General features: G+C 38.2%; 2 protein-coding genes across 2 annotated transcripts; one reads left to right on the plus strand and one right to left on the minus strand.

Annotated features, from left to right (window-relative positions):
- The first annotated feature begins 646 nt into the window (after positions 1–646).
- On the plus strand, positions 647–2631 carry gpha2 (glycoprotein hormone subunit alpha 2). Its single transcript, XM_060873465.1, has 4 exons — positions 647–803; positions 1699–1821; positions 2114–2298; positions 2527–2631. Exons 2-4 carry the CDS (start codon positions 1704–1706, stop codon positions 2629–2631), a joined length of 408 nt encoding a protein of 135 aa, XP_060729448.1. The 5' UTR covers positions 647–803; positions 1699–1703.
- Positions 2632–6405: 3774 nt separating this feature from the next.
- Positions 6406–27258, minus strand: ppp2r5b (protein phosphatase 2, regulatory subunit B', beta). The gene is made up of 13 exons (XM_060874530.1): positions 25754–27258; positions 16115–16311; positions 15631–15732; positions 14048–14140; positions 13711–13841; positions 12923–12982; positions 11270–11378; positions 8330–8383; positions 8178–8228; positions 7986–8105; positions 7637–7764; positions 6960–7061; positions 6406–6818 (listed from the first exon to the last, which is right to left on the minus strand). Exons 1-13 carry the CDS (start codon positions 25947–25949, stop codon positions 6650–6652), a joined length of 1512 nt encoding a protein of 503 aa, XP_060730513.1. The 5' UTR covers positions 25950–27258; the 3' UTR covers positions 6406–6649.
- Positions 27259–27295: the final 37 nt, after the last annotated feature.

A 27295-nucleotide genomic window follows, 5' to 3' on the forward strand; every position in this document is an offset into this window, starting at 1 on the left:
TCTGTAACTGACTGGAATATGAGGTATGAAAAAGACTGATGAAAGACAGAAAGTTAATTTCAGAGTAACAGGTTAATATAAAGACATGAAGCCTGGGTGGCTTAGTGGCTCAGTGCTTAACACGTTTGCCTTACAACTCTGTGGTTGGGGCTTCATTTACTGCTGCAGTGGTTTTCTCTGGGTACTCCAGTTACCTCTGGCACTTCTAATGCAGGTACTGTAGGCTGATTGGCATTTCTAAATTGTCTGTAGTGTGTGTATGAGTGTGGGAATAATTTTCTGTGCATTTGTGTCCTGCACCCTCTCCTGGGTGCCCCCTGTCTTTTGCCCCAAGTCTCATGGAGAGGCTGCAGGGTCTCTGATCATCCTGTGTAAGATAAAGTGGCACAGAAAATGGATGACAGGACGGACATGAAGCCTCTTAACTGTGATGTCTGTAAATGTGCAAACATGAATTCTGTGGGCTAGTAGAAATCATCCTGATGGGTATGTCACCTTTTAAATATTCTCTGTGTTTGTGTTACTCTGGCGGGGGGATATGAACATGAGCCAAAATTTCCTGCCAAAAAAAAAAAAAAATTCAATCTTAAAAAAAAATTTTGCAATCTTGCCGGCTGATGGAATAAGGAGCCAAAGTAGTTGGGAGAAAAGTAAATAAAAAAGGATCTTAGTAGGTGTGTCTAGGTGAAATTTTGCTAGGTGGGAGGTGAACTTACACAACTTATTGTTGAGAGAGTGTGAAAGAGAGAGGACTTCCACACTGACCTTCACACATCAGGACAGAGCACCGTTCATACCAACAGGTAACATTAACTGAGCTCCTGCTTTTCAGTACAAAGGTAAAAAAAAATAACATTTTGTCATTTTTCTTTCCTTTTTCATTTTACATTGACATAACTGTAATAAAGATCACTGCTTTTAAAATCGTATCGACTGGATTTCTGTCATTTCAGATAACTTTGTAAGAAATTCCTTCCATTTTTGAATGTTTTTTTTACCGATTTGGTTCGTATTTGTATTACTGTCTGAAGTGTGACTCTGATGAGGTTTAGAATAAGATACCGAGTATTAAATAATTAGTAAGTAAATAATTCCTGCAGGAGAAATATGCTTCTGTAGATTTATTTTTGTTCTTAGCTAACACATCTATAGCAAGGCAAAATATTTTTCTGTACATCTATAAATATATAAAGTGCATTTGCTACTTAAATTTCTTAGTCTTAAATTTAAAAACGTGACGACACGGAATTTGAAAAGAATTGTACAAATACTGATACAAACTTCAAGTCTTCCTGCATGTAGTTCATTATGTAGCTGTAAATAGCTTACTTAAGTGAACAGGAATACAGAATAGGGCCTGAGCAGAGATGAAGGGTTCAAATACGTTTACAAAAGGATGTGGATTTCACTTCATAAATTCAACATACCTGCAGTGACTTTTGTGAAGTGGCTCTTCTGAAACGTTCTGATTTGAGGGGGATTTACAAAGAACTTTTACAACAGCCCAAAAGTCAGTTCTAAAAACAGAATCCTAAAGTTCACTGCTTTCTATACATTGAAGGTGAACGTTTGAGAAAATAGAGAGGCAATAATCTATTTTTATAAGTGAAAATTATGCGGAATTAAACAGGGATTGACCAGTTAAACACATTAGATCATGCAGGAATATGCTAAGCTGTGGCTTTTTGTCCTGTGCAGGACTTATGGCTCAGCGTGTGACCTCTGAGGTTCTTGTGCACATGCTGTCTATAGTGCTGCTGGGTTTGTTGACTCCAATTAGCTGGAGCACTGATGGTCTGGGCCCAGGCTGCCACCTCTACCGTGAGCAAACACACACACACACACACACACTTAGCTATATGTCTCTCCTGAGAGTAAAAAAGACACAATGTGAATATCAGCTCTACATTCATTCTCTAGTCTGGATGGCCCAAAGATGCCACCGTGTATAATCTGGATATTTTATCCACAGTGCATTGTAACTTATGAATGCATTGCTGCTGAAATCTTTGCTATTAATACACCCAAACACACTGACAGACAAAATCAGACAGAAGGTCTTAATGCCAAAGCCATATTTATCCCTTTCCCTTTACCTCTGTTATTCTCTCAGCCATTAATTTGACTGTCAGAAGTGACAGGAGCGGGACATGTCGAGGAGCCCGTGTGGTGTACGCCTGTGTGGGTTACTGTGACTCTAGTGCATTTCCCTCCCGCTACTCTGTCCTGCTGGCATCTAATTTCACTCATAACATCACCTCTGTTTCACGTTGCTGCACCATCGAGAAAGCCATCAAGGTACTGAGGCACCGATTAGACACCAAACACTGAAAACAATCACAACCACAGGCTGAACTGAAAACAGCCTTTGAATTGATCCACTTTACGTTGTCAAAAATATTTATTGTCTGCATCATAATTATTATAATTATGCATTACTGTTACAGACCTGCAAAGATTAAAATCCAGTAGTATCACTGATTATATCACAACGTATGTTTGATACCAGATACTGTCTTCCCTCAGGTCCAAGTTCATGTGGAATGCCCTGAAGGCCATCACCATGACAACATTGAGATCCTAACCGCGAAGGCCTGTCGTTGTCATATGTGCCACAAGGCTCGTTACTAAGACACCATAGTAACAAGAGTTTAGCTTGTGTTACATCAATATATACACTACTCAGAGACAGAGAGAGAGAGAGAGAGAGAGAGAGAGAGAGAGAGAGAGCAAAGATGTAGCAGAAAATTATCATGCAGAATGTAGATTATACCCAAAAGCACTCGGCTGCTTTAGACAATCTTACTGTTCTTACATTATAGATTTTTTTTCTTTTAAATTGTTTTGACATTATTACATGTTTATTATTGCGTGAACTCACAAAAATGTCAATAATGTGTTTGAAAAAACCCAAACAAGTCAGAATTCTTTAGTCTGCAATGAATGTACACAATTAATGAATATTCAAATCTTCAAATATTAAGTCATTTGCATGTTGCTACTTGAGATAATGCATAATAACGGTGGATTAAATAAAAAGTCGAATATGTTAAATACCTGCTGTTTCTGTGTTTTATGACTGTAGCACGGACGTGATCGATCACAGTGTAATGACAGTGAATAATGTATAAGAATATAGATATTTTATGGGAAAGTCTCCAGTCGTGTGTTGGCTTGAGATCCTGACCCAGATTTCCAATCCATCAACTGACCTCGAACAGATGAAGCATTATAAAAACATGAAATATCTGCACAGGATCTATATGAACTAAAAGCAGACTGGCTGTCAATTAATCTAATATAATACAAATAAAATACAGCAATGGAAATAAAATAGCATTTTTACACATACTGTATAAAGTAATATCTTTACTGAAAACAGAACTGTCGGTGAACTGAAAATAAACACATATATAATTCCTTACATCAGCTTTCACGTTAGTTTGTGTATGACAAGCTAGACTTTTTTTCTATTTACATTAAAATGACTTTTCCCAAGTGAATATACAGGGTGATTTAATGTTCAATGATTTTATAAAATCCTTGTATCTAAGCCAACTACGTTTTTTAACTAGTTTAAAAAATTATGATTTAATTAATTAAATGTAGCCATACCTCAAACTACCACTACTGCTGATTGAAATCCTTTTACAAATCCCATTGTGTTTATATCTATCAGGACGTCCTCTGAGTGGGCAATTCTAAATGAATAATTATTAAACTGTATAAGCACAAAGAGTCTTTATTTATTTCTTTTTTTTGTACACTACTGATTAAAAAATTATGTATAGCCATAGTTCTCAAAGTGGGGTTCAGGCACGGTGGGGTCTGTGAAGCATAACCAGGGGTCCACAGTATGTTAAATTTTAATGGTGTTAGAATTCAAAACTTACCAAAAACAAAGATATGATATAAATTATTGATCTATAATGATTATGTTTATTATTTATTAGACACGTGATTTCAGTTTAAAGGGTTATTCCAAAATTCTGTAACTTATGTTAAATAATTAAAGCTTAATGGCTCCAATATATAGTCAAAATTTTTGTTTATTTATTTCTTTCTTTCCTTCTTTCTTTCTTTCTTTCTTTCTTTCTTTCTTTCTTTCAGTTAAGGGGGTCACATGCTACAAAAGGTTTAAGAACCCTTGATTTATAGGACAAAAGAGTATTTTTAATGCAGTAATGAGACAGATTCTGTAATGTGATAAGAAAGTGGATGGCTGGAGACAGAATTTTATCCCACAGTTCAGGTATTCAGTAGAGTTACTGCACTTCTGCAATCTAATAAGATCCTAAATATGCGCCTTCCTGTGGACGCCAGAAGAAATACAATAACAACTCTTATTGGTATTGCATTTTATGTTGACACTTAACTACTTAGTTTGTATTTGTAAATATGAAATGTCGACTTGTGATGCAGAAAATATATAAGATATGTATTTGTATATATATCATATGTATATATATATGTCAAAAGTCAAATTTTGCTATCTGTAAAGACGGTAAAGGTGGTAGGCTGTAGCTCAGTGGTTAAGTTGTTGGCCTGCTGATTGGAAGGTCATAAATTCTAACCCAAACTGGCCACCAAACTGCATCTCCTTGGCCCCTGAGCAAGACCCTTAACACCCAATTGCTCAGCTTTGTAAATGCGTTTGGCCTCTTATCGACAAAAACGTAAATAGCAAACAACCTCAGTTTTTGTTCACTTCCCTCAGTTTGTACATGTAAAAGAATGTGAAATGTTTTTGTTTTTCATTTTTTTTTCTGAGAAACTGGATCGTCTGTGCCTGAATCAAGCTGAGCAATCAGTGAACCTGAGGTAGCCATGTGTTTTTTTTCCCGTTTGCCTTGCGAATAACAACAGATAACTCTCATTTCTCCATGTGAAGCACTTCAACAGACATTTTCATGTTTATATCCCATATTTTATACATTCATATCCCGAAGCCGTTGGTCCCCGAAAAATACATTGCTATATTTAAACACAAAACATCGATCAAGAGGACAGTGCAATTCTAGTTGAAGTGGTGCTACGTATGCTTACAGTTCCAGTTCATGTATTGCCTTCTCTCTATTCTACTTTAACTGAGTCCCTTACTGACTCTCTCACATCTAAGCCTCTCATTGTAGGAAGTATGGAAGGAAATAAACTGCACCTTTTACAAAATCAATAACAAAATGAGCGATGATTTTTCTACACTTTTTTTTGTTTTTTTTTTTGTTGTTTTTTTTCCAGAGGAAAACAGAGGAAAGTCATGGAGTATGCTGGTACATAACCAACATCCAACATCAAAACGATGACAGTCCATCCCAAACTTAAGTATGCTTAAGCACACAGTCACTTCCAGTGTTGTTCAGTCAGGTTTTTGCTCCAAGTTCGTCACAATATGAAATAAATATTAATGAATATCAACAGGCAAACTGTTATACAAAAAATAAAAAATAAAACAATCAACAAAATATCAACCCCATCTGTAAAACTATGTGTACTGAAGTAGGTGGTATGGTTTCCAAAGAAAACTGCTGACACACATTCAAAGTAGATGAGAATATTGCTAAAGTAATACATTTTGGATCTTTTTTTTTTTTACGAAAACCCCAGAAGAAGAACGGACTAGTGTAATGTTTTGTCTTCACATCAGAACAAGTTTAGTCTAGCAGCATACTTTTGTCATGTTTAAGAGGTGCTACACTAGAATACCCCCACCAACACTATAATCGGACATAGATATAATATTTATATATATTTATATATGTATATATAAAAACATCAGTTGAAGTAGCAATAGAAGTGTTACTTATAGAATAAGCTGTAATAAGAACATTATAACCATTACTTTTACAGAGTTATCTTCATCATAATTCTTCATAATCATCATCGTTTTCAGCATGTTGCTCGTCTTTACGGAGAGTGTGTGAGTCCAATGGTGACATGACACTGAGACTGAGAGAGGTCTTAAGCAAGATTAGACCCGTTCCAGAGTTTCGTGCGTGTGTGTGTGTGTGTGTGTGTGTGTGTGTGTGTGTGTGTCTGAATGCCTGTTTATGTGACTCCGACCTATTCATGTTTTCATGCATGTATTGTGTGTCCTTGTTTGTGCTGCCTGTGTCTTCAGTGTGTATATTTATCAGTATACATTTAGTGTCAAGAGAGAAACAGAAGGGTAGCAATGAAAGCGATAGTTTGAGTAAGAAGCATGTTAGATATGTATAGAGACATATAGAGACAGAGGAAATGAATAAAAGGCATGAAGAGTGAGAGGTACTCATCTTTTCTTTCTGCATCATTTACATCTCACTTCTATGGGTGTCAGTGTGAGAGTGTTTTGTATATCTACATCTAGACAACTGGCTGTTGGATTGTTCTCTCTGATTGTTCCAGCAATGTTGTCTGTATGATATATGTATGTGTGTGTGTGTGTGTGTGTGTGTGTGTGTGTGTGTGTGTAGGAGTTTTAAGAGGTGATGGCAAGTTCCAGAGTAAAAACTGTCAGTAAAACAAAGTATGTATTATTATGTTCTCCATGTTTGTACATATTGGCTTGTGCATTGGTCTGTGTGTGTGTATGTGCATGTGCATGTGCGTGTGTGTGTGTGTGTGTGTGTGTGTGTGTGTGTGTGTGTGTGTGTGTGTGTTTTTGTGTGTTCTAGGTGGCATTGGCAGCGCTGCTCTCTGGCTCATTCTTGTTCAGGTTCTCTCGCTCTTGCAGGTTCTTTTGGTTGCGACTTGCTTCCCCCAGACTCTGCAGCCTCCGCTCCTGCTGCTCCTCCAGCCCCTTCCACAACTCAGCACGCTCCTTCTCCCTCTTCTGCTCCCTATAGAGACAGCAGTGAACGGAGAGTGACAATAAAGAGAAGTGAGGAAGCAGAGAAGTGCGAAAATGAGTCGTCACTCTAAAAGTTCCACATACAGACACATCCTGTACTGTTACAGTGTTGAAAATCCAACATACATACTTCTGTTTCTCCAACTTGTAGGAGGCAGTAAGGTCGTCAAAAAGCTTGCTATTCATCTCCATAAAGGTCTTCAAGACGTTGTAGATAAGTGACACAATAGTTCTGATGAAGAGAAAAAAGCATCTAGTAGATCTCTTAAAACATTATGTAAATTTCTTGATCACTTGTCAAGCGATTTAAGGGATTTTTGATATGTCGTAATGTCAGGACGAGGTATACAGACTATATATTACCTGTGGATATTTCTACTGACCTTATTATGTTATAAATCTTTCTAGAGATCCATAAAATTTGCTGAAATGCAAGATTTGGATGGAACTAAAATCCCAGAGATACACATATGATAATTACATTACTTCACCTACACATGCAAAAACTAATCCAATCTATAAAGGGATACAGTAGACCATTACTTCAAACTCACACTTACAAATACAGGACCATATGACATTATAGAACATGCAGTGAGCAATAAGAGAACAAAAAAGAAAAACAAGTGGCAAAGTCACATGACTGGCAGTTTTCACTAATTCATGTGCACTATAAGTGATCATTGTCTTGTAGTCTGTAGAGCAGTACAGTGATCGTGGCATTTTAAATTCATCTACCAAACATTAAAGATGGAGTTTTTATAAATGTTCCTGCTTAGTCTTAAGGTTACAGTGCGCGCTACTTACTGGTTCCAGTGCTCTTTGGAGACTCTGTAAAGCGTGCCAAAGACCAGAGGCAGAATCACCTGACAGTTCTCCTCGATCAGACTCAGAATATACTCATTATTCCAGAAATACAGAGCCCGCTCTGCAACCTGACACACACAGAGGCAGTGTTCAGAACCTGAAGACAGCTAACACTTCTAATTTACCAGCTCTTAGCTCAGTCTGCTACAGAATACATACAGGATTACTCACGAATACTGTAAATCAGATAGAAGTGAATACACACACTTTAGGCTCAAGCGCTGAATATAATGTATAATGTGTGGTGCACGGCAATGGGTAAATATCTATAATAACACAAAAGACAGACCTGGAAGTGGGGGCTGGAGATACAGTTGGCGATCTGCTTAAAAAGTGACTCCTGCACACAAATGAACTGGGATGGCTCGATCACATCCAGAATCTCCTCAATCTCCCCCAGGAACATCACCTAAACATCACCAGTCAAGAATTATACACACAATATCTACCACAAACCACATCCATCATCTGACTTCCTTACCTCTTTCTGAGTGCATGTTTTGGGCCAATATTTCAGCAACCCTTTGATGATCTGAACATATATAAAAAACACAAATCTCAAATGGTTCAAATCAACAAGGAAGATAAAAAGCTCACATTCTTGCAGGCATTTTATGTGTTGCGGTGACTCACATGTTCTGTAACAGAGGCGTCTTTCTCCATAAACTGCACAACACAGTAGGCAAGCTGAGAAGCGGAAAGGACATAAAATAAGACTTTACTGAATGGATGCTTTCAACCGTAATCTTTTCTTTTGCTTCTGTTTTGGTGCTTAAGCTGCCTCCTTAATTAAGTTCAAACCCTGCTGTAAGGTAAAGTTGCAGTGTTCATCATTTAAATAACATGAATACTGTAAGACAAAGTTCCACAGTCTTAATAACATCAAATCTAATATTTTAATAAAACAAAATATAAAGAATATCTGACACTCCAGACAGCTGCATCCTCATCAATAATGTCTCACTGTAGTCATTTATTATAACAAGAATACAGAATAGAACCATCGCTACTATATCTGGTAGGTTTAATGGAATCATGACAATGAATAGAAATAGAAATAGACTGCTACATGGGGGAAGACTTACAAAAAGTAATTGTAAGAATTTCTTTTAAACTGATTTCATTTTCTCTCACACTGACAAGGAATCTGTTCAAACCCATCCATTGTTTCTGTCTTCCCTTCATCATTTAATGCCCTAGAGACATTGCTATATGTATTTTAGATGCTTTTCTGTCATGCTGCATTGCCACGTTAGATGTAAGACCGTTGATTGTGTCTCATAAGAACTGATGTCATGTAGAGTGTTTCTCTTGAGGATGACAAAAGACTTTCTGAACAGTGTAATTAACCCTCTTGCTCCTTCCTCTGGTCCCTGACTCAGGCTCTCTTGCTATGTTCCCAATCCTTTTTTTCCACACAAACTTAAATAAGTCCTGCTGTAATTACAAAATCAATCTCATCTACAAGATACTGTTGGACTGTGTGTGTGTGTGTGTGTGTGTGTGTGTGTGGTGTGCACCTTCCCACGGACCAAATGGAGCCAGCAGATACTGTAAGCAGTTCAAGAGTGGTCTCGATATAAACCACAAATTAAATATCATCTCAAATCTCAATATGTAACAAGGTTATTGTGAACTTTTCAGCTAAATGTATTTGGAAATTTTATTTGAAACTGTATAATCTTTTTACAGACAGGGCCACTCTTTCAGACCAAAAAGGTTGTGGGTATGAATTACAACATGAACACAGAAGTGAAATGATGAAACCTCACAGAAAATAAACCTAACCAGGGGTTTTTATTGTATTGCACCAATATTGGAAAGTAACATACTGTAAGAACAGCTTTGGTCTGTCTGGTGGTGAACTATAAAATTTGTCGTTTGCATTGTACACCTGTATGTTTATTTAAGTGAGTTTTAAGTCAACTGGGTTTTTAGTGTTTTTTTTAGTACAAAGTTATTCTCTGTGGTAAAGTGTGGTCAATTTCCCCTTCCTGTAGCATACATACTGTTTTTTTTCTCTATTGGGTCTCAGTTTACTTTCTGGAAATAATCTATGTTTAAGGAAAAGTTAAAGTGAACCTGGTTAGAATAAAGTTATGTAGTTTTCATAAGTGTTATATCTTTATAATGTAGTAAAACCATGTTCAGTGAGTGAGAGGCCAGTGCAGCGAGCTCAAATCTTACATAAAAACAATCTAAAAATGCTCAGTCATTGCTGAGGACAGCTGTAATTCCTACCAGGAAATGATAAGCACTTCCTTTTCTTTATAATTGTCTCTAAGTTGTATTCACACTCATTTCAGCCAGAGCACCATATTTATAAGTTACCGCCAACAAATATTGTCCTATCAGCTGAAAAAACTAAAACTTCATTTGAATTAGTTTTTACTTTGACTTATTAGTTTTAATGTACATAACGTAGCTAGTTTTGTGGTACAGATTCAATACAACAGGTTCCCACTGTCTATTTAAAAAACATTGTTTGCACACACTTTCTATACACAGACTTAATAGACTGTATTGGATAAATAAGTGGCATGCATAGATAAGTGCACATGCTGACAAATGCTGGCATGACATTTAACTCCCTGTCCATCTTTCTCTGACTGAGAATCCTCAGAGGCTCCAAGTGTAATCTTCAGCACTCCACTGTGGTATCTAATGGTGCTGTGTGTGTGTGTGTGTGTGTGTGTGTGTGTGTGTGTGTGTGTGTGTGTGTGTGTGTGTGAGTGTGAGTGTGTACATAGATAAAAGCTTTAGATAATGGCTATGTGCTTCTTTTTGCAACCCTAAAAGAATTAAGATTATGTGCAACTCTTATTATGTAGTACATAGATCAATTACAAAGACATATATATGTCCTGAACTGTCAGAAAATGATTATAATTATTCTCGTGTTAAACCTGTCATCATACTGTATAAATGATGCTATATGGTGGACAGAATAACTGTGCCTATGCCTCTTAAGATTTAAGAATGACTTTTATTTTAATTGATAATGTAAACTTCCCTAATCCATTTTGACTACAAACACTACCCCTTCTGGCAGTCAGCAGAGCAGTGGACGCTTTCCATCATGCTCCCTTGTAGCTATGTTCACTAACTAGCTATGTTATGAGATAATTGGGAAGTTGGCAGCAAGTATTTCTAGCATTAACTATATTTGTTTTTGTTTTTACTTTTGTTTTCCCATCTGTATAATGATAAAGAGCTGTTGGACAGGTATTAGCATTTTGGGTGAAAGTACATAAGTACATTTTATCACATTGTTTATGTACTGTTTAGTCTCTAGCGTACACAGATAGTTGCATAAACATATAACATATGTCCTGAAGTGTCATAAAATCATTATATTCATTTTGTTTCGTTGTGTTTCAATTATCACGCAGGTTAATTGCTGCTATAACTTTGTGTGTGTGTGTGTGTGTGTGTGTTAATTCAAGTTTATTTGTATAGCGCTTTTTACAACTGACATTGTCTCAAAGCACCTTTACAGAACATAAACATAGAACAAAAGGTTATTATAAAGAATAAAATAACATATATGGAGGACTTGTGTGTGACACTAACCTGTGCATGAAAGATGGACAGAGATTTGGCAGTGTGTAAGGGAATCAAGACCCTCACCAGAAACTGCTTGTGCTCTGACTTCAGAGGAAGGGCAAAGCCATTAATGATACTAAAAAGGGAGATGAGAAAAGGTAAAAAGAGAGAGGAGAGGAGAGGAGAGGAGTGCAGAGGAGAGGAGAGAAAAAAGAGGAAAGGAGAAGGAAGGAGAAGAAAAGATAAGAGAGGAGGGGGAGAGTGAGATAGGCAAACATTAGAGAGAAGAGAAGAGGAGAGGAGAAATGTGTTAAGGTGCAGTACAGTGAGGAGAAATGTGGGGTAGGGAGCAGCAAACAGGAAATGGCAGAACAGAAAGAGAACCACATTTTAGAAGAGAAGACAGTAGACAGAGGGAAGTGGGTAGGAGCCAGAGGGAAGGAGATCAAACAGGATTAGTATGACTAGACCTGATGATGCTCTGTATACCTGTACACATACTTTGCCACGCTTCTGTTCAATTGCTAATTCCCAACAACTCCCCACTCACCAACCCTTCTACCCCTCAGTTACTCGTCTTGTACACAGATGTATTCCCACGCTCTTCTTTTAGAAGTTACCTTCTCTTATACTATTTTTTATTGCATTATCCTTTTATTTCTCCAGCTGTTAATATGAGGTGCCTCAGGCATTCTTTACCCTTGTTTACTTCATTGTTACTAGGCTCCATTCACTCTCATTTAGTTCTTTCTGACATTCATAGCCCCCCCTCTCACTCCTCCCACTGACTCCCCTCATACCCAATGCTCACATTTCCTTTGAGGGAGGAGGACATGAGAATTGACAGAAAAGCTACTGTCAATCTTTTCTCTGTCTTTCATTCTCATTCTCTCGCTCTGCTGCGCTCAGACTCTGTTGCTCTGTTATCAGAGCAAAAACTGTGGGTGGCGGTAAAAATAGCACAAGCATCAACCTGAATGCAGCCCTCCATCCCTAGCCCCTCTCTGACTCATCCTCTACCTCTCCCACTTCTCTCTCCATCTTCTCCCCCACATCTTTCACTCTGTCAAAACTGTGCTTTGTTTTGTTTCCTAGTATGCTTAGAAAAAAAAAACGCATTCTGTTTGCAATGAGACAAATTGTAGGAGAGTGACACTGTAGACCCAAAACATGGCTCTAAATTGCATAGTAGCTCTTATTACAGAAATGTACCACAAATAGTAAAGTGCTATGAGGTGGAATGCAGATAGCACTAATGTTTAAACCCCTGCTAAGGGTCTGACTCACTTTGCCCACACACTGCTCAAAGCAGCACTCAAGCAATTACCAGCATCCTTGGATTAGTTACTGCCACATCTTCAAATATGCATAAAATTATATTTTGTTCCCATAGGATAGTGATATTGTATAATTTTATAAGATGCTATATTTAGTCCTGCCCGCCAGTACTGAATGAGTAGTGACTTCCCTAATTGAGGCAAAAGACATCAAACTCAGTGATGTATCTCATTTTAAGAACTTAATCACTTGTAAACAAACGCTATACTAATCTGCATCTAAATGAAAGACCGTGCTAAATTAAACTCAGCACTGCTGCAGAGGTTTTCTTTTCCAAACATGATATATAAGCATTTGCAAATGTCACATTCTATCTTATACACAGCACCATTAAATATTTACCTGCCCAAAATCTCCAGCAGTTCTGCCACTCCGTTGAAATGTTCAGTTTCATAAATGAACCTATACAGTTAAGAAAAGGATTATATCATGAGAATAAGTAATATACAATATGAATTTACTTACATATAAATGATTCTAATAAAACAACAACAACAACAACAACAAGAGAGAGATGCTAAACTGACAAAATATGTGACATCATATGTGCATGTGTGCGCATAGCGTTAATATGGAGTTTGCTTATCCTTTTGACAACACTCCTAGGAAGGCTTTCCACTAGATTTTGGAGCGTGGCTGTGGGGATTTGTGCTCATTTAGCTACAAGAGCATTTGTGAGGTCAGGCTGATGTTGGGTGAGGAAAACAGTGAGGATTACATTTCATCAAAAGGTGTTCAATCAGGATGAGGTCAGGGCTCAGGCCGCTCGACTTCTTCCACTCTGATCTTGACACACCATGACTTCTGGGACCTTACTTTGTGTACTGGGACATTGTCATACTGAAACTGGTTTGGGCCTCTTAGTTCCAGAGAAGGAAAACTGTAATGCTACATAATACAGAGACATTCTAGAGGATTATGTGCCTCCAAACTTGTAACAAAAGAGACCTGGGTCATGGTCATCATCATGGGTCATGGTCATCCACATAGCTCTGTCTATACAGTGTATCACAATTTGCAGCTTCCTGATAAGTGTTGTGTTTATCTGTTCTGTAAAGCGTACAGTATGTGATGTAGCTGTATTTCAGCTTAGATCTTGATCTTATCATTATTGACCAGCAATACAAAACCTGAGGAAGATGTTGTTGATCTGTTTCCGGATGTACGCTCTGAGGCCGAGCAGTTTGCCATAGACACGATGCAGTATGGTCTTCAGATATTCCCTCTCTCTGGGGTCCTCACTATCAAACAGCTCCAGCAACTTGGAACACAGCAATAAATCCAGAAAATGTAATCTCATGCATACAGACCACCTGCAGCTGATAGAAATGATCGCACTAACAGCAAAAACATGTGTGTATGTTTACATGTGTCAGGAATACGCTCATTCATTTGGATCAAAAATATATGCTCCCTATAAACAAACACATACAATATCCAGCTTAATGTTAGTTTGAGACACTGTACCTGCAGAACAAATTTCTGATCCACATAACGTTTGGCCATGGAGGGCTGGAAATCAGGACTCTCCAAGAAGCGTAAAAAGAACTCATACACCAACTACACAAAAAGAGAAATTACAGTTTAGAAAAGCCCTCATAAGTAAAAAAAGTTTTCATTCCATCAGTTATCAGACACTAAAGAATGTTGCTTACATCTGATACAAACAAGGGTTTCTTCTGTCACCTGCTTCCTGACTAAAATGTCTTTACTTTCTTATGCATCCAAATGGTTTCAGGTCATTTTTTTCCTATTTTTTGGTGTGGATCTCTGTTGAACTTTCCTAATTATATCCTCCCTAGTCTTTATTCTTCTGATCATTACTACTTGGCTGACTTTTCTGACTGCAGAGAGAGAGAGAGTCTCTATGCCCTCTGGAAGCTGTATTCACTAGTCTCATTGTTGTCTACTAGTCTTGCTGCTTTCATTCCCTCAGTCTTGCTGGTAAATTATTGTGGAATTGGTGTTTGACTAAAGAGGTAACTTTTGCTCACTAAATTGGAACAATAAATGGACCTTACCACACCTGACTCTTGACGGCATGTTTACATTCACATTCTCTTTAGAATCACTGTTTTTAGATTAGTCCATTTTCACATGGACTGATGCTGATCACACAGTAATTTAATTGGTGCACTTAGCATTGCTTGGTGTCCCAATGTTGTTCATGGGTCTATGTGATGCCATTCTGTTTACTATACAACTACTCGTCTCTTTTGGAGCGAGGTTACAGCTTCAACCCGCTGTGTATACAATATAAGTGGATGTATGCAGTTTTTTATTAATCATGTACATTTAGCACTTCTGAACGCTTTCTCCACAGCTAATAAAGCAACACCAATTATTCATTACGTAAAACACTCCTAAGTAAGCCATTCTTTGCTGTCTGAAACCTGGCTGCTGAATCCCTCAGGATATAATTGCATGTCTGCTGCTGTTTTTCAGGAAATTCTCAAAATGAATGAAAATGCACCTTTAGAGTATACAGATGGTTGACAGAAACACTGCCAAGTTTTTATTAATTTTAAGTAGCTAAAAATTGAACTTGACGATTTTAACCTTCAACTCAGCAAGTAGACGTTCTCATTCATAATCATAGTCATGCACTCATTCTTTTCTGTGGTCTACTGGCCTTAATGGAATTTAATTCGTATTTCTAGTTTATATGGCTAAAACCTGATCATCATCTCTTTGAATGAAGTGTATTTCTAAATCCATTTCCAGAGAAAAGACTGTTGTCATAATGTTAATTGCTTTCTAGCTCACTCTTACTAAGATTTCTGCTCGTTTGTGTCCTGATAACATGGTTTCAAATTATCATAATGTAATTTCCATCACACTCAATATTTATGCCCATTAAAGTCTAGACCAGGATCTTCTTCTTAATTCACTTCAGAGCTTTGAGAAATGGAGATCACTAGCTGTAGTAAGTAAAGGCTACTGAACCCATGTTGCAATCTAAAAATCACAAATATATATAACGCACTTTAAAGGTTCATAAGCTAATACATCTTTTTTTCAAGATTATGACAACGTGAGATTATGGGCACCTGTAAATGAGGCCAGGAGGCCTCCAATGTGGGTTCATCCTCCTCTGGATCAAACTCTGGGTTCTCACTGGGTGGCAGAGTACGGAAGATGTTCACCGAGATCTAAAGTTATGGGTGGAGCCAGTATATTTTTTTGATGAGTTCAATTTTACTAAATCATAGTAATACCCAACACATGAATTATTCACAATCTACCGCATTTACATTCTTAACAGAGATCATACACAAAAGCATACCAAGCAAACCACCACAATGCTTTTAAAGATTTTTGCTTTCAGCTAAATTATATCACATACATCAATTTCTACACTAATGTAGCATACTAATGTGTTAAGTGAAAGAAATTAATGTCACCAAATGACAAAAGGAATTAAAAAACAGAAAATCACCATATACAGTATAACTCGTTCAAGACAACTTAATCTTCATAATTCTCTCCTCAATCACAATCATATTTTAGCTTATTCTGTGGTGTTATTTCTACCATCTTGATGGCCTCAGGATAGAGAGGCTCGATGAGGATGCCGCGGTTGGTGGCCACGCTCTCCACCAGCTCATTTAATGCTGCACGCTTGATCTCTTTCCCCTTCAGGTCAGCCACACAGTCCAGGAAGTCAAAGAGCACACAACACTGCTGCAGCTTCTTACAAAACAGATCATGGAGTTCTGCCACTGAAGCATCTACAACAGAGAGAAAAGAAAAGAAACAACTCTGTTTATATAACTAATATTCAAAGGTAAAGAGAAAAAAAATGGTAAAAAGACATTTTAAACAAAACAAAAAATAACAAATTTTGTCTGGGATCAATTAAGTACCTACCTACCTACTTACCTACCTACCTACCTATCTATCTATCTATCTGTCTATCTATCTATCTAAACTGATTGGTACAATAGAAAAGTGTCCACCCTTTTGTCTGGAGAATCCTGATGACTCCACGGCAATCAGAGGCCAGGATTGGGTGGCATGATTTTTCTACCCTATTTACAGTGACACTAGCTATTTACACTAACAGCAATAGGTGGCTGTGAGCTAATGTATGAGAAAGAAGGTGGAACTGACCAAATGTGGAGGAAATAAATGGGAGGCCAGCGGGTTGGAGTGGGGGCAAACATACACTTTTGACTGGAATGGAACTACATATGTTGGGCAGAAGCACACACTGAATCAGAGACTCTGGCAAACAACCATAAAATGTCTTGTTAAAGTAATCCATACACAGACCCTTACACTGTAGGCTGCAGGTGCATAATGTAATGTAATGTTGACGTTATGAACAATGATTGCAATGTGTGTTATACGAACATACAATTAATGACAGGGAAATAAACAGCTGATTATTTTCCTCTAATAGCCCATGCTAAGCAGTTGTATTCGTCTGTAACAAAGTGCTCACACTTGAGCCTCCTTCCATAAATGTTAAATACAGAAAACTAGGTCCATAAATTTAATATATCTACACACAGTGTATAACCTCTGCATTTACAAACACCAACTCAACGTTTACAAAGACAGTATATACACTAAACACCTACACACAATGCACAACCTGAGCATCTACATGCAGTCTATAACATTAACATCTACACACATTAACATAGTCCTCAACACACACACATACACACACAGGAGTCCATAACTGCAACATCCATACACATGGTCCATACAACATGTGTGCGTGAAAGAGAGAGAGAAAGGGAGGGGGAGAGGGAGAGATAGATGGAAACAAGAGTGCATGACTCTGGTAGAGAGATGAGCAGAAAAGATGAATTCTCCAGAGGGAAAAGATGAGAGAGAGGAGATGGGCACCGAGAGGATGTGATAAAAAAAGAGCTAGGTTTTGCAATTCCCCGCAAAACAAGTCAAAGTGATTTGTATACAAAAGTAAATAAAGATGTTAACTTGATGTGTACTAATATAATACAAGAGCTATACAAGATTTGATTGCAAACTACAATACCATTTACCATTCATGGATGTCTTAATGGTGAAACCTCCCTGCAGTAAGGCTGGCCATCACTGAATTAAACACCCACTAATATCCTCAACTCAAAGCTGGAGCTAAATATAGTGCAGCTACTGAGCAAGGCAGAGGAGGAGAGAGGGAGCACTGTGTGTGTGTGTGTGTGTGTGTGTGTGTGTGTGTGTGTGTGTGTGTGTGTGTGTATGTGTGTGTGTGTGTGTGTTTGTTTGTGTGTGAGTGAGAGAGAGAGAGAGAGAGAGAGAGAGAGAGAGAGCGAGAGAGAGCGAGAGAGAACAAGACCAAGGGAGAATAAAATGAAGGAAATGGTTATGGGTGGAGAGAGCAACAGGGATGATGTCATCCCTTTACCAGACCTTTCTCATCCACCTCTTCCCTCTTCCAACCCTCCCTCCATCACTCCCACTAGGTACATCTCCTGCTCTCTCTCTCTCTCTCTCTCTCTCTCTCTCTCTCTCGTTAAATAACAGTTAAAGTGTTTGGGTGGCTGCTGAGCTGTTGCTCTATTTTCAGGGCTGCAAAACCCACCTCTATGCTTATTGATAAAAAGAGCAGCACTGCAGAACTGAGAGAGCAAAACTTTTCTCTTTTCAGCCATTCAGCAAAAGCTTTAAAGTTATTTTTTGAATGAAAATAAATTGTATGTTAATCTACCTTGATAAAAAAATACACTTGATATTCTTTTTGCAGCATGATAGTTCCAAAGTTCATCATAATTGTGTATAAAAGAGGAACATTTTGTAAACATAAAAATAATAGTATGTTCAGGAATTAAATGAAGAAAAGACAATCAAAATGACCAATCAAAATCAACAAGATTTAGAGGATTCTTCCTTATACACAAAAATAAATCTATGCTGGAGCTGACCTAAACACCCTTTACGTATTTGATTCCTAAATACATTAAAATAACTAAAATCCTTTTTGTAAGACATTAAAATGTCCTGACACCAGATATGTGTACATATGAACACATTAGAGCACAAAGGAATAATTGACTTGCTTTGACTGTGCTATTAAACCTTTTTAAAAACGTGATCTTTTTTCTACCTGGTACACGTCACAAAATTTTCTTGCTAGACATCTCTTTTCTTCCTCAGATTCATTTACCCTAACACTTCTCTCCCTCTCTCTCCATTCTCTTTCCCTTTTTCACTCTCATCCCCCTTATTGATCCGAGGAGGCCGGTGAAAGAGCAAACCTTCTGTCTGCCAGTAACACTACACCATTCTGTCCAGCTGGCTCTATATGGACATGCAAACGCAAACCTTCTTATACAGTATGCACAAAATGCTGAACAGGATGCACTGCATACTGTGAGTTGTAGAACACACACACACACACACACACACACACACTACGATTGCTTATTTACTTAATACACAAATGAAAAAAACATTCATTTACCCACTCAATCTGTGTCATTTCAAAAGCACCTAATTAGGAGGACCAAATATTTAACCAAGATTGCCTTTAAACTAGAAGTTATGACTCCATGACTCTATTCAGCAGCGAAAACTGAAGCAAGAGCTATGAGTGGCTTAATGTGAAAGAAACCTTTGCTTCAGGCTACACAGCCTATTTACAGAATCACGCTCACTCACGAGGAGTGCAGCTAAACCCAAGTTTACTAGCCATTCCCTCTAGCTGGGAGTAATAGCAATAAAATCAGTACTCATAATTCAATCAGATCACGGTTAAAAGACTATTATTGGTTTTGATATTTCTATTTCTTTATCATATAAAAGCAGTACTTTATTATATAGTTATGTATTTAGCGTAATCTGTCTGATCAGTGATTTAAACTGGCTGAGTTAAAACTGTCTTAGTTTATGTCAAAAATACCATTGAGTGGTATTTCACTCAAAAACATGTACTAAAATGACATATAAGCTAATGAAAATGTAGATAGATAGATAGATAGATAGATAGATAGATAGATAGATAGATAGATAGATAGATAGATAGATAGATAGATAGATAGATCTGTTCGACTGGTCCCACCGTCTCTCAGGGTAAGTAGTAGACTATACGTCAAGACTCTTCTCTTTTCTGGCACCGAGGTGGTGGAACTTCCCCTAGATGTCCGAACAGCTGAGTCACTGGCTATCTACAAATGACAGGTGAAAACCTACCACTTATTTTCCCTGTGAGTTTTATGTGTATTTTTAAAAAGAAACCTTAACAGAGTTTTTCCATCCTAAACCTGTAACCTAGTAAACCAGCGTTGATGTATTCATTGATAGAGTCTTCAAAGCACTTTTGTACGTTGCTCTGGATATGGACATCTACCAATGACATAAATGTGAATGTGAAGGTAGATAGGTTATAAGTCATCCTAGTAAACTGATTTGAGAGACTTGTTCACTTCTGCCCATCTATTTTAGGTTTATTAAGATGTACTGTGAAAAGCACAGTATTATATGACTCAAGTGTGACTGATTCATATCAAGAGAAGTGTCATTGTTAGATAATATGACTTCAACCAGAGCTAGGTGTGAAGAGAACTTTGAACTGAAACACAGTTGCACAAAGTCACACTGAGCTGTCTTTTACAGCTAACAGCATGTTTCATTGTCAGGCATAGTCCACAAAAATGTTTTCTATTTTGTAGTCTTATTTACCAAGTATTTAGCAAATTCATTCATTCATTCATTCATTCATCTTCTACCGCTTATCCGAACTACCTCGGGTCACGGGGAGCCTGTGCCTATCTCAGGCGTCATCGGGCATCAAGGCAGGATACACCCTGGACGGAGTGCCAACCCATCACAGGGCACACACACACACACACACACACACTCATTCATTCACTCACGCAATCACACACTAGGGACAATTTTCCAGAGATGCCAATCAACCTACCATGCATGTCTTTGGACTGGGGGAGGAAACCGGAGTACCTGGAGGAAACCCCTGAGGCACGGGGAGAACATGCAAACTCCACACACACAAGGTGGAGGCGGGAATCGAACCCCGACCCTGGAGGTGTGAGGCGAACGTGCTAACCACTAAGCCACCGTGCCCCCTATTTAGCAAATTGTTCTAATTTATTTTGTTCTTGGTCATTCCTAGATATAAATCTTTGATTTTAACCATTTTAACCACTAGTAGAGTAGTATTGCTGTTGTTATTGTTAAGTGTGGTACTCATTGTGGGTGCCAATAATTCAAATATTTGATGATGTTACTATTGTTTGAATCAGTGTAAATTCAATTTGTTGTAAATTGTTGAATCTTCTTTTTCAACCTTGTAACCTATTGTGTATTTCAGGGTATGATGGCCAGCTGTTTGTTCTTCCGAGCCATAATGAAGTTCAATGATGGATGTGATCAATGCCCAGACTGGTTGGGACATGAACATCTGTGACAGGCACTTAAAGCACATTGCCCTATTTGCAATGTAAAGCCATTAGCTATGCACAAAGCATGCTTCACAGGCTATGGAAATACTTCTGGCTATTCATCACCTTTGATGTTGCTCTGCCACAGTAAAGAATGCAATGAGCAGCTGATGTGGGCACAAAAAAAAGCCCACTTTGAAGAAAAGGGGATGTTCCTTCACTGTGTTGACTGATCAGTCCTATGGAAGAGGAAGTGGGGACAACTAGTCAAGTGCATTTGAGTACATCTGCCAAATAACGGATTTTTCACAATGTACCAATTTCACTGATGAGCAAATATGCCTGTTTAATGCCACATTGAAACTCTAAAAGCACATGCATATTGGTCGTAATGACAGATGCAGTCACTTTAGGCTTTAGGCCTTTGTCACCACATTATTAGTATCACCTAACAAAGCCTTGCTCCTAAAGACCTTATGCACACAAGCCCAAATATAGAAGAGCTGACATGCTGATGTGCAAACCATATGATACTCGGGCAAGTGTAAGAGTATGTTGGGCAGGTCTTTGGCACACAGGACCCCACACCATTCAATGATTGACTCCTTCTGTCTGAGGTTCGAACAAAGCACATGGTGCAACAGATTGCCTTTAGGCACTCATGTGCACCGACATATTACTCCCGCAGAGTTGGGTTTCAAAGACCGCTACAGACGACACAGGTAGTTACGCAAGAGGCAACACAATGACCAAGTCTCTAATGCATGATTTACTGAATGTGCCAGGGGGTCTTGGCATCAGTTCTGAAATTACATGGGTCCCCCTTCTGCAAATGAAACATTGGAGCTTGACAAAAACAGACCACTGGCTACTTAACACAATTTCAGGAAGATATAGATCACAGTTTTACTTTTGGCCACAGCCAAACATAGCAGTTCTCTCCACAAAGGTGTAATACCCAGGTGAATTGCCTTTAATGGCTATAGGAGTGCACTCACTACAGGGAAAAACGGGCATTACAAATATAAGCATCCAGAACAGAGAGCTCTTAGCAGGTCTTCAAAATCATCTAAAGATTATTTAGATTCCAAAAAAATGAGGCAGAATACACTCCGTTCCAGATATAAACAATGATCGTAAAATGACTATTCTGTATGATCATCATACTAGACATGATGCAAGCACTAAACATTTGTTTATAACCTCTGATCTGAAGGATGTGTATTACACTACATTCCTATTGCTATGAGGCACAAATGATTCTGCCTCTTTCACATAAGTGAAGTGACATATTAAGTAGTGGCAGTCCAAACAGGAAGACAGAACTCCTGATCCTGAATGTGGAAGTTCTAGGATTACACAGACTCCATAAAGGGTCATTTGTCACCTGGATAGACTATGCAATTCATAGACATGAAACTCAACTCGTGTGCTATGCAAGCCCTTTTGACAGAAGACTGAGCTGTCTCAATTATGAATGCAGTCAGAAAATTTCTGGTGAAATCCACAGGGTACAGTATCAACATTCTGGTCTAGAGTAGGGAACAATATCACCACCTTGTTTGGTTGAAACGTTTAGAACAGTAAAGCACAGTAAAGCACTTAAGTGATTTTCATCTACATTAGGATGCCTCATGAACAGTAAACTTTAGTATCAGCACTATTGAGTGCTGCCTATTATTGTCTGAATGGATGCAGCATAAAGGTTGTGTTATTAACCCTTGTGAGGAATTTTATACATGGTTTCGACTACTTTGGATGGAAACATCCTTAATGGTAGACAAATGAAGGAAGAACAAAAGGTTATGTATATAGCTGTTGTTCTACAACTGAGGACTGTCAGGGTCACGCAGGTTGACAAGAATGTTCAAAGGAAAAGTATGACATAGTAATGGCCTTTTATAGACTAACCTCATGGTGTCAGGGCACTTGGAAGGAAATGATCAAAAATCTTCTATTAGTTCTGAAGCTGTAGCACCGCTGTTACATACTTAGCCTTCTGTTCTTAAACACAGGTGTATTATTCTATCTATAAACTTGTAAACTCTTTTAGAAGTTATTAAAACCTAATTAAAATGTTATATTTTATCATTTTTCGAAAAACATTAAAAAGATTTTTGATGACCCATCCTGTATTCCTGTCCCAAACCTGTATATCACCACAAGCAGCAGCAACATCAGCAGCAATATTGGTCATTTGTTTGTTGAATTAGAAGGAATTGTTTATATGCATATATGTCTTTGCTCATTTTTCCTCCACATTCTTTACTTTGACCATTGCAGACTGCACTAGCTGTGACGGACTATGGGCAGTGATGTGTAGTTTAATATACAGCAGTTAATGTGCTTTGTACATATCAAGGCATATTAGTTTGTGTGTTTAAGCATGTGAGAGAGAATTATTCAAAAATCCAATTAACAACGCTTCTTTTTTACAGTCTCTTCCGCCCTGTTGGTAATGCTCTAGGTTAATAAATATAATTTGAAATTAACCATCTGGTACCAATTCAAGGCACTGTAGATATAATTATATTCTTTTGGATACCAAACATGTAAAAGTTGAAAATGACAACTAATGACAAATAAATTTGTAGCCCCGTGCATAGACCATCTGCTTAGCCACTGTCGAGTCTCTTTAGACTTTGCCGTAAAAACGCTACTGGATATTGGGGAAATCAGATAAGCCCTACAACATTCTCCTTTCTTGACTTCCAATTTTAAAAGAAAATAATCAGAATCAGAATAATTGTAATTTAATCAATTACAACTCAATTAATTTCACGAGCAATATAAGAATCATAAAGTCATCAGTGATGACTGGAATAAATGGAATAAATGTACAACACAAATGGAATAAATGTACAACACAAAGAGTGAGCCCAATTAGCCCATGTTTTCCAGGCTCTTAGTACAACACCAAATATATGAAACATGGTAAATGCCATAAATCACACTTGAGTGCAGATCTGCTGATATGCTGCTATCAGGCTGCAGCATCATGGTTTAGTCATAAAGCTGCGACAGTATGTGGAGCATATCAACCAAGAGACACTCGACTTTAGATTGTCCATAAAACCTAAGCACACACTACCTTAAACACCCAAATAACTTCCACAAAAAAACAATGCTAATAAATAGCAATAGTCATTTGCCTATAGCTACTTAGTGTATGATTCTAGACAGTGAGTCAAGTAAGAAAAACAAAGCAATGCCACTCTTAAGCTCTCCATATAAAGTGGCCGCAACAGTTTAATTTGAGTATTCATTGTAAATGTTTGCACAGATATTGTTAGTGTTAAAAGCACAGTCATAGATTGCATTGAGAACATTATACAACAGACATATAATACCAAAACCACTGTGAAATGGAGAGCATGAAGGTTAAATGTAATATCAGTCATAATAATTAATGAAAGACTATGTAGAAGTACAATAGAGTTCCTTAAGAGCTGCTCTTGCTTAGAGTATCCATGTACGTTCCACTATAAATGGTGGAGTAGAAAGAAGGACAAGTGTGCTGTTTGGACCATGATGGTCACATACACTGGCAAAAATTTCACATCTGCATTTTTACACACCACCGTGTCCTAGAAATGTAACCAAAGAGAATCCCAGATGAATCCTCAGAGAATCATACTGAGCTGAAATGTGAATCATAAATGTCTTGTGGGTGTCTAAATGAAAAGAACAAAATTTGAGTCATATTTTGTGATCATTATGAAAGGAGACATCGTTCTAACAACTGATGGTAAGAAATAAACTCACTTTCAAATACATCTGGCAATGGATTGGTGAGTCACCAAGAAATATGTTTAATATCCTGAGTGGAGGATGTTATCTTCTGTTTCATAACACTACCAGTGTCCTAAGCTGGGTTGCTTTGCAGCTTGAGTTGTCAAGGTGAAAAAGTGATAAAGATGACTTGAATGTGGGATTTATAGGATTTATACTGAAAACAAGTGATTTTGTGTGCTTGTGTCCTTGACTATTCTTCCATTGAACCTCTTGAAATAAATCATTATGAATCATATATGATGCCGAAAAGAACTCCTATTTTTTTCACGTGTGAAAGTGTGATTTGTGTTATGTCATGACTCATGGTCATCAATAATGAATCAACAAATGATGACGACAAAGGAAAACTAAGAACGTTTTCAGTTGTAATATGTAAACCTGCATTAATGCATTGTGGCACATTTCCTCAGTTAGAATTAAAATAAGCATTTTAAATCTGAGCTCAGGTGTACTGGGTTACTTCCTGCCTAAATGTTTTAAATTCCCTGAAATTAAATGTGCATGAATGGATGTCTCCTTAATATTAACATGCTTAAAGACCTGTAAAATATCCGTTGATAAGGTCATCATATTTCAGTAATTGATACTTGTTCTGTAGAAGATTTGGTCATATTTCAGATCCGAAAGAATATTATAACATTTACACTATAATTAAGTGAAGTGTTTAACATGTTAAGTTTGGTGGTTTTACTAATCAAATACACATATGTTTTTCTAACGATTTTACATATATTATATTATATAAATATTTATAGCCGTATATAGAGGATATAAATATTTACTATATGATGTCATTTTTATAGAAAACTATATCTATCTAAACAATTTGGTATTTGAGAAGTGAAATGCCAGACTGGGTCAGACTCTGTTCCTCTCCAGCCCCCACTTAAAACTGTTACCATCCAGATCTTTTAATGGACAGAGGAACTTCAGGATGTTTATGGAAGAAGTCTTGTAATAGAAAACATGCTTGGCGGCATAGTCCCAGGAGCATGTGGCCTACCTTTGAGTGGAGGCAGAGATGTGAGCTCCACCTGCGAGCTCTGATAACGGAACTGCGATGAGCTGTGTGACCTTCTCTGGCGGGCCCTGCGCATGGAGCGACGTGGAAAGCCATCCACCTTCTCAGCACTGGGCACAGAGAAGGCTGCTGTGGGTGAGGACGGACTCGATGGGGGCAGCTTGGTGGGCTGATCCATGGGTGCAAAGCCTGACAGAAGCCTGATGTCCGTAACGCAACTGGAGACAATTCTTCCTTAGTGCCTTGTATCAGCTGCTGACCAAACAGCAAAAAAAAAAGAATGGAAAAAAAAGAGACAAGAATTTCACCAGCAATAAGCCTGAAGGAAAAACCGGCCCAGTCAGGATGTGGATAGAATAATCAGTGCAGGATTTGTCTAATCCCTGTGTTTTTAATAATTCCCCCAAAAATCTGTTTTTAAAATCAGCACATCTCCAAGACAACGAACGCTGAATAAATCTATAGCGGTCTACTTATAGAAATATGGGGGCGCACAGACACATCCAGCGCTACTATAAAGACTGCGCTGCCGTATTGGCGTCATGTGTAAGTCATCAGCCTGGATGTGGTCTTTACTCAAATAATTATAAACTCGAAAGATTGGCCTAGAAATCGTCGCGGGATGAAGAATAGAATAAAGATGCGATCAACATGCCGTTTTTTTTCCTTTCTTCAATCAGTGTTGTCCCATGTTGGAGGTCTGGCAAAATAGGTGTGGGGAATAAAAACCCAGTCAGATGCCTCCTCGTCCGAGCACCATCAACTGCATCACTTATTGATCTGATGTCCTATCAGCCCAAGGTTCTGATCCCGTGTCTTAAATGCAGGCCAGTGGTTCTGTGTTACAGGCCTGTGGATGTGAGCAGTGTGTGATCCAGATCAGAGCTGCTGTCCGCGCTGCAGGGCGGAGAATGGCGACTTCACACCCGCGGACATGTGTGCATCAGCGACGGCAATCCGCACTGTTACAAACACCTCGCTCTTCCTTTTTATTTCTCCCCCCCCACCCAAAATATATACATATATCATAAAACACTGATCTTCAGATCCACGTTTGTGCCACTGCTCGTGTTTGTGTTCCTCCGTGCCTCCGTCTCCTGATGCCTGAGCGCGCGCAGGTGCTGCAAGGAGAGATGGAGGCTAAAAGCTAACACACTGCGGATGACGCTCGCCTCCTGTTTCTACTTATTTATATATTTATTTACTTACATGCGCTTGCGCTATCGACCTCAAAACGTTTGTTGTTTATTTTTTTCTATTCTTCCCACGCTCGTTTGCTCACTAATCCAACCACAGCACCGATGCACTGATGCAGTTTCTAAAATAAATCCGAGATCATGATCATCTATCTGTCTGGCGGGTTATAGCCTAGTCGTCGTCTGTGTCTCCTTCCTCCAAGCCTTTTTTCCAGTCTCTCTCTCTCTCTCTCTCTCTCTCTCTCTCTCTCCTCATATTATAGGACTGACATTGCACGCGCACAGAGCCATTGTTCTTATTGCTACATCACATATCTATCATGGCCTC

This window comes from Tachysurus vachellii, chromosome 7 (genome assembly GCF_030014155.1).
Source record: "Tachysurus vachellii isolate PV-2020 chromosome 7, HZAU_Pvac_v1, whole genome shotgun sequence".
NCBI lineage: Eukaryota > Metazoa > Chordata > Actinopteri > Siluriformes > Bagridae > Tachysurus > Tachysurus vachellii.

What these genes read in the sequence shown, in the direction of transcription:
- ppp2r5b (XM_060874530.1), bottom strand. Translation starts at nt 25,949, where the DNA reads ATGGATCAGCCCACCAAGCTGCCCCCATCGAGTCCGTCCTCACCCACA. An exon ending in CCTCCTGGCCTCATTTACAG is followed by an intron (nt 14,141 to 15,630) that starts GTGCCCATAATC and finishes CTTTTTGTGTAG; the next exon opens with TTGGTGTATGAGTTCTTTTT. An exon ending in ATCAACAACATCTTCCTCAG is followed by an intron (nt 12,983 to 13,710) that starts GTTTTGTATTGC and finishes TTAACTGTATAG; the next exon opens with GTTCATTTATGAAACTGAAC.
- gpha2 (XM_060873465.1), top strand. Translation starts at nt 1,704, where the DNA reads ATGGCTCAGCGTGTGACCTCTGAGGTTCTTGTGCACATGCTGTCTATA. An exon ending in CCCAGGCTGCCACCTCTACC is followed by an intron (nt 1,822 to 2,113) that starts GTGAGCAAACAC and finishes TTATTCTCTCAG; the next exon opens with CCATTAATTTGACTGTCAGA. An exon ending in CCATCGAGAAAGCCATCAAG is followed by an intron (nt 2,299 to 2,526) that starts GTACTGAGGCAC and finishes GTCTTCCCTCAG; the next exon opens with GTCCAAGTTCATGTGGAATG.